At 38.9% G+C, this 8,083-nt stretch overlaps 1 protein-coding gene across 3 annotated transcripts in view; it reads left to right on the top strand.

Annotated features, from left to right (window-relative positions):
- The window catches only part of LMO4 (LIM domain only 4), an 18,712-nt gene extending 10,887 nt beyond the window's left edge, over positions 1-7,825 (top strand). The window contains exons 3-5 of one of the 3 annotated variants that reach the window (XM_036255455.1): positions 213-309; positions 684-839; positions 5,652-7,825. In XM_036255455.1, the coding sequence (XP_036111348.1) occupies positions 213-309; positions 684-839; positions 5,652-5,660 (262 nt within the window). In that variant the 3' untranslated portion in view covers positions 5,661-7,825. The remainder of the gene's footprint in view (positions 1-212; positions 310-683; positions 840-5,651) is intronic. The other 2 variants (XM_036255453.1, XM_036255454.1) reach the window with 2 other exon arrangements.
- Positions 7,826-8,083: the final 258 nt, after the last annotated feature.

The following is an 8,083-nucleotide window of genomic DNA, read 5'->3' as shown; positions in this document are numbered from 1 at the left end:
TCCTCTTCCTCTGCGGTAGGCAGAAGTCAGTTGTGACCCCAAAAAGGGTTTTTCCCAGGTTATGTAAATCACTCATAAAGCATGAGGCCGGTGTCTAAGCTCTCATTCTCTGTCAAATGCATTCCAAAGGGAGGGCAGAGGCCAGGGGATTTATTCTTCCTTTTTCTTTGGTTTAGGATTATTCATCGGTGTCACCGGCATTTCTGTTTCAGGTTATTTGGGAATAGTGGTGCTTGCAGCGCGTGTGGACAGTCGATTCCTGCGAGCGAACTCGTCATGAGGGCCCAAGGCAATGTGTATCATCTTAAGGTAGCATTTGTTCCTCCTCTCGTTTTCAAAGAAACTTACCTTTCCTACGGGAGACGAAGTGTTTCTCCTTAGAAGGAGCTCTGTTTTCTCAAACTGCAAACTCTAAAGGAATTCATTCAGACTGGACTGGCAGTGATTATCCCCCGCCCACCCACTCACACCGGCAGCACCACACAAGCACACACATTTGTCTGTTTCCCACTTGGTGCTGATCCAGTTTATTGCCCTCTGCAATCATGTCTCAGGAAGAAAAACACTAAGCCCTAAGTGGCTCTGTACTTGACAGATACCTGCTTAAAAACAGTTTATAAACTTGTGGCCAAAAAAAGACTTAATTTGTAGTTGTTTTCAGTGGGTTTGCTTTTCCCTTTCAGTGTTTTACATGCTCTACCTGCCGGAATCGCCTGGTCCCAGGAGATCGGTTTCACTACATCAATGGCAGTTTATTTTGTGAACATGATAGACCTACAGCTCTCATCAACGGCCATTTGAATTCACTTCAGAGCAATCCACTACTGCCAGACCAGAAGGTAAAGACCCTGCAGTTACTAATAAGCTTTATTAGAGCAAGTTGGTAGGATCAACCTTTTTGCACTAAGCCAAGGGAGTTCTCCTGGGTGCTTATATTTTTGCATGCCCTTTTTAAGACATGTAGACCACTCATCCATCCATACAGGGTTCAGAAATAGGAGAGTTGATTAAATTGTGAATCTCTTCTAGTTAGAAAAAATCCCAACTTTGTATCTTCACCGATGTTGAACGTAGGAGTATCACATGCAAAGTTGAACAAAGCATAAAACTTCTATATAACCAGTTTTGTATCCCATTTGATAATTTTGATATTCAGAAGCACAATGGATGTGAATAGGTTTATTGTGGGAGGAAAATTGGAACATTTGTGGTAGAAAAGGGAATCATCTTTGTCATGAAAGAGTGATTTCTGTATTAGTAATAGCAATCTGGACACTGGCGCTTTAGAAAAGCAGTTTTATAAAACATTCTGTAATTCCAGAGGAGAGCATTTTTGTTGATTGCTATTCCTGTAAAATTTGAGTAAGCTATGACTTTTAACACAAAGTTCTAGCTCTTTCCAGTCACTTTGGGCCAGTGATAGCTTCATTAAAGATTATGTGTCTTGATTCTTGATCCACATCTGGAAAGTTTTTGGACCAGAGTTAGAAGTGAGGAAATTATATAAATGTACAAGTCATGTAGTATTAGAAGGCACTTCAGAAGGAAAATTGGTGATCAACAGTTGTTCAGCACCCCCAGTACTGGATAGTTTTAGATCTATTTTAATCTCCTTAATAAGTCCTATAGCTATGCAAGTGAGTGCATTTTGATAACTGCTGTGCCTAATTTGTAACAATTACTGTCAACCTTCAGTTAAGAGACTGTTCATTCCACACTGGCCCAGAAAAGAGTGAAATGTATGACTCGTGCGCATAATTTTATTCACATCATATTTCATACTGATTATGTATTGATGACATTGATTCATTTACTCTTTACAGCACCACTTGCATGGATATTAAATCTTATTGACCACAGATGAATTTTAATTTCGGATTGGTGATAGATTTTTCCATCAGCTCTGATAGTATGTTTGACTTTTTCATCATTAACCCAGGCAATCACACAGCACTGAGTTATTGCATTGAAACAAAAAGTGCACACTTCACTTGGTAATTCTTTATGGATTTACAATAGGAACTTCATTAATGTCTGTTGTAAGGATCACACACACACACACACAAAACACAGCAGTTATCTGCAAGTAAGAATTGAGCAAGCTTCAAAAGTTTCAGAAAAAAATATTAGGCTTCTTTGTCTTCTGTAATGCATTTTTTTAAATGCTGTATATGGGGAAAATGACTAATATTTGTAAACTTTTAACCATTTAAAATTACACTGCCACATTTTAATGCTCATGTTTATCGTTTTCCCTTATCAAATTAATGGGATAATTTTAAATGTATTTTTTATTTCTTTACTAATGAAATGTTAATCACATCACAATATGTGTACTCTATTTAATTGACTAACACGGAAGCTACATAGAATACCATCTTAGCAATAGAAGGCAAATTTTTTCTTGCAAAGTAACCAGTCACCGTTGATGAGGCATTTCACGCTGCTTTAAGGATTGCCGATACATATACATACACGCAGATTTTTATGGTTTGAATTGTAATGAATCTACAGGGTGGAGCTGAGAACAATGACTAGGTAACAAATTTTTTGAGATACCCATTGCAATTCAGAGGCAAAGCCATTTGTAGTTCGATTTGGTAGCTCAAAGAAAAATAAGCCAGGAATACCATTGACTGATCTCTTTCCCACTTCTTCTAATGTAAAAGCTTACTTTTCCCCCCAATTTTTTTTTTAAGTTTGTTGCTGGTTTTACACCGTTTCTTTCCCGGGGTCATAAAATGACTCACAACTCACCAGCTTGCCTGGTGAGAATAGGAGGATGTGGAGGCAAGATGGGAAATGTAGCCAAACTGCAGTGCTGAGAATACAGGCAGTAGCCATGTTCGCTGGACACTGGCTGCAAAGGACACATGTGAAATAGGAGCTGCGTCACAGTACCTTCTTACTGAGTACATGCTGATGCACATTTAGAGGTGTAAGGGAAGAAACGGAGGTATTCTGGAGAAAAATCTGGCTTTCCGTGTTCGTAAGATTTCGTGGATTGTGCCTATTGTCATTTAAGTCTTCTGTTTTCGACACCTTTTTCCGGGGGGTGAGAAGTAGGGGGTTCATTTTGGAATACAAATATACCAGGCAGTGAATAAGAACCTACTGGTATATGTTTTCTTAATGTTGGAAGCCAAAAGAGACAGGTGGCCTTAAATTAATAGCTCTTAAAAGGCATAAGGAAATATAACTTGAGGATATGTTCGTGTCAGATGCTGGTGAGAAGCTGTGTTTTGGGGGGTAATGTTAATTAAGAACATTTCCCTGTTGGTATAAATGCCTCACATTTTTGCCCTCGGTGTTCAGCTCACCATGAGCACAGTCAATTCACAAGGTAGTTTTTGTAAATAAAGGTTTGGGGCAAGCTGAACGTGGTCCAGAGAGATATTAATGAGAGGGCAAGGGGGAAGAGGTAATGAAAACACACTTCCTGGTGGAACATAAACTGGAGCTGGAGAACGCTTTAAAATTATTTTCCCCAAAGCCTCTGGCGTTTTTTTTTCTGGAGGAGATGAGATGGGGAGAAATGACAAATAGCTCCATTTTAGCATTTTCTTCTCTCTCATTCTCCATATTTTTGGTAGGGAAAATTGGACATTAATTTTGACTGCTTTCCTTCTATTCACAGTACCAATTACCTTTTTTTGTGTGCATGATACATAATAAATATACCCGAGTATCCTCTGGCTTAAAAGTAATGAGTTGATTATTTGTACATTTCCTCCTCTAAAGGCAACTAAATTGTATGGAAAGTACAGACCCCATCATCTAGTCCTTTTAAACTTTTGTTCTCCTGAAATGTGTTCCCATTGTCTGGGATGTGTAGTTTGGTGCTTGTTCTGCATCACTGGCTTTTGTATATTCTAAGAAAAAAATCAGTTTAAGCTTTTAAATCATATAGTCTCCTGACTGAAGTCTCAGACCTCTGGTGTTCAAGGATCTACAACATGTTGTAGCCTGTGTCTTTTAAAGGGAGCCTGGCTCTCTAGGAGGATACTGCCTTCTAGAGAGTTATGTAAATACCATCAGGGATTGTGTCTAATTTCTTTTCTTTTGGTAATTTTTTGCCTGCTCTGGAATTTTTTCTTCTGCTCCAGTGATGGTTCCACCTAGAACTATCTGCTTTTCAGCAAAATAAGAGATCATCACACCTCTGTAGTTGGAGGAAAATTTAGCTCGTGTCCTAGTTTACATAACACTTCGCAATTCCCCTGTAGTCACATAATTGGTGTTGTGTGTGTGTCCATCGTAGAGGACATTTGATGCTCATTTATTAAATATGCTCGCTGGCTGCTGCCGCATCTTTGTTCTGGACAGACAAATTACCTTTCTCACACTGAGCTTCTACTCTGGGGAATTAAGCCTCCGCCACTTTAATTAGCTTAGAAGTGGGGGGTTGCAGTTTCTAATAGACTTCAGGCTTTTAGTAAGTTAGGGAAAAGGGTGGAACGAGAACTTCCTGGGAAGCTCAAAATGTCATTTAAAAACCATAAAAACCTAATATATATTATTTCATTTTGGTAATTGCAAACAGATTGTATTTGACGACTGTGGATTATCATTTCTAGCTTAGACGTTAAAATTAGACTTCCATTGAACTACGTTCTTTAATTGATCATAAGTCATTAACACATTACATATGTTTGATTTATATACTCGGAATATTTATGTAATATCAAGTGGTAGCAGATAGGAAATACTAAGGGAAAAGTAGTATCTGAATATTTATATGTACATATGTGTGTGTATGTACATACAGACACATAAACACATGCTCATGCAGGTGACATACGTATATGTCAAGAAGGATATAGGTGAATATCAGAATAATCATAACTGCCAATATTTGCTTAGTTTTTATTAAGTGCTAGGCACTGTTGAACATGCTTCATATATGTATTATGTCATCCTTACAACAGGCATGTTATCCCCACTTTAAAGATGAGGAAATTGCCCTGGCTGGTTTGGCTCAGCGGTTAGAGCATCAGCCTGAGGACCAATGAGTCACGGGTTCGATTCCAGTCAAGGGCACATACCTTGGTTGCAGTTTGTCCCACCCTGGTCGGGTCGTGCAGGAGGCAACCAGTCGCTGTGGCTCTATCACGTCGATGTTTCTATCTCTCTCTCTGTCCCTCCCTCCCACTCTGTCTGATGATAAATAGAAAAGTATCCCCGGGTGAGGAATAAAAAAATAAAGATGAGGAAACTGAGGCACAGACAGGTTTAGTGGCTTGCCAAAGGTTACACAGTTGAGCATATTAGCCCAAAACCTGGGGAGGAACATGGCTCTGAATGTATCTTTGAGATATGACTACTAGACAAGATGCTACAATTCATTCCGTACAGAAAGAAACTTGCTTTTACCAGAGTGTAGCAATTCATTGCAGAACTTTACACCAGAAACTTTCTGAAAGTCCATTTATTGTCTCATTTTCTTTGCTAGTAAAACTGCAGAAAATGTTATGCTTTAGTTCTCCACTGCCGGAGTAAGTAGCGTAGAAAGCCTCCATCAAGTCACAGTTGGAAAGTAATCTAATAAAAGAAGATTAGTGAATGTGGAGAAGACAAAAGCAGTCATGTTTGAGTTTAATATCTCTCAAATTTAGCATTTTAGCTAAGATGCCCATTTTTATTTCTTGCAGGTCTGCTAAAAGGTCAGAGTAATGCAGAATGCGTGCCTTCATCTCAGATTTTGTTCATCACAGGTGGATCCCATGTGTCTTCAGTAGACAAGTCACCTTTGTAGCTAGCACCAGTGCCAGCTCCATGCCATTGCACCTTCTTTAGTCGTGATTGCCCTTCCTGCATTTATTGGTGTATTAAAATGACTGAATATGAACATTAAGGACTCCATGAACCTGGGCTAATGGGAGACTGTAGAGAAAATGAAAAAAGATCCACCGGAGGACATCTTGGGGGGGGAGGGAGTTTGGGAGGAGGGAAATGACTAATGAAGCTAATTAAAAGAAGCATTCAAATCTGCTTTCTACCCTCATTAACAATTAGCAGGGCACTGGCCAGAGTTTGTACCCTGTGTTTTACCTTAACAACATTCTATTTGCTCTTTGTATATTTAAGTGTTGTAAGGAAATGTGTTTCAATCAAAACTGAACATGAGATAAAGGAAAAGAGATGTGGCTTTTGTGATATTCTATCACAGACACTTTTATTGTATCTCTGTAAAATACAATGTATGTATGCATGTAAGTGTTTTCGTCCTAATGTTGCTACTCCCACGGCGAAGAAAAGGAACAAAAAATGGAAAAAAAAAAATTGGGAAAAAAAAAAATCAGGCTCATAGCAGCTACTGTGTAGAAATTTCCTCCTACTTCTAATTTGCTGAATGAAGAAAAAAAATCTTTTATTTGTGATATTTTCAGAGACATTTGCTCTAGTATGGTGTATTTAAATAATAAAAACTTAAAAGAAAAATATTCGATGCAGTTTGGGTTTAAACACTGCTTTTTCTCTTCTGTATTTTGGGACATTTTAGGCTTTTTATTTGATACCAAGTTCACTTTAAATTTTAGGGGTTGAGGGAGGTGGTGTGTATATTTATTTAGCTCTGGGCCAATAAGGTATTCTTCAAATTACTTAACCATGTCATTTTTGGCAGGGGTACAAAGCAATGTTTCTAACGGAGTCCTTTTTATAAGTTCAGAATATTCTGTTAACAGCACTTCATTACACTTCTCCTATATCACAGTGAATCTTTTGTGTTTATATATAAATATTTGTTTGATTCTTCAGCCATTTCGTTTATTCTTTATTTCCCAGTAGGAAAGCCTTGGGTATTGAGGAAAAGCATGTTAAAGAATGTGGCATAACCATCTTGTTCTCTTTCCAAGTTGATAGCTTTGGAAGGAAATAGCATTTCCAAAGCATACCTGGACATATTTTGAAGTTCCATTGGTTGGTAGGGACCCGTGCTCTTTGCAGTCATGTTCAGTGGGTGAAGCAGCCATTTCCTGGGGAGCGTTTTAGACTCCTGTGGTCTGCTGTATGATTTGTTTATTTTGTTTTGCTTTCACACTCCTCTAAGGCTCTGCCTTTCCATATGTTTGGAGAAGGGTTTGGAATTCATTCACTAGTAGTCCAAAGAGATGTTTAGTTGCTAGTTCTAGGTGGTGGCGGCCCGAACAGCTTCTGCAGTGCTTGCAGAGGTGCCCTGAGGAAAGCATGGGTCGGCCAGAGACACGGGGTCGCTGGCCGGTGCTGGGAGGAGGAGAACTGGAGACTGCACCGCCAGGCGCGTAATATGTGAGCAAATCTCAACTGCAGCTTCTATCGCAGGTTAATAAAAACCAGGTGTGTTTTAATGCCACCTTTAATTTTCTTTCTAAAAATGGCAATTGTTTTATTTTCTCTTGTTCTAGAAGAGCTCCCGAGGCCCTCTCTTGAGAATCGGAATAGGTTATATCGAGAGGTCGGGCTTGGCACAGCTCAGCTAGCAGACCTTCCCTTTGAGATCAGTGCTCACTGCTTGCTTTCAGACTCCAGGCCAGGAGGAAAAATCACTTGCTCAGACTGTACTCTTCCTGTAGGAGAATTTAAAGGCAGTGAGTTCAAATGAATAGTTTTATTAGAGCTTTATAAAAAATGCAAGAGAAAAATAAAATGAGAACAAAATCACATAAATAACAGGATCGGTTTGAGTTAGATCCTTGGGGAATTTCTAGGAACTAGTTCTGGCTCTAACATTTTTTTTCCCCTTTAAGATACTTTAAGGGAACTTGGACTCTTCAGGATAGAAAAGGGGAAGGTGTTAATAAGAACGCAAGCATCTGCTCTATTTTTTTTTTTTTTTTTTTTGGCATAGGTACTCATGTCCCATATAGTGGAGAAGAAATTCAAAGGAGATAGTTAATAACTTTCAGTAAGTAACATAGTGTGGCATTTAGTGCTGTGGAGGGCTAAGGTCATTAAAGACTTTAAATGAACTATTATACGGCTGGTTCCTCAAGCACTGCTGCGTATTTAATAACGAGCTTCTAAAAGCATTTCTTAAGTTGCAGACCTATAAGATTACAAATGTCACTCATGTTAGTGTAATCCACATGCGAGTGGTGAAGCC

The sequence above is a fragment of the Molossus molossus genome, unplaced genomic scaffold (genome assembly GCF_014108415.1).
Source record: "Molossus molossus isolate mMolMol1 unplaced genomic scaffold, mMolMol1.p scaffold_m16_p_12, whole genome shotgun sequence".
NCBI lineage: Eukaryota > Metazoa > Chordata > Mammalia > Chiroptera > Molossidae > Molossus > Molossus molossus.
The sequence above is the reverse complement of the archived record's forward strand: the minus strand, read 5'-3'. Positions and strand labels throughout refer to the sequence as shown.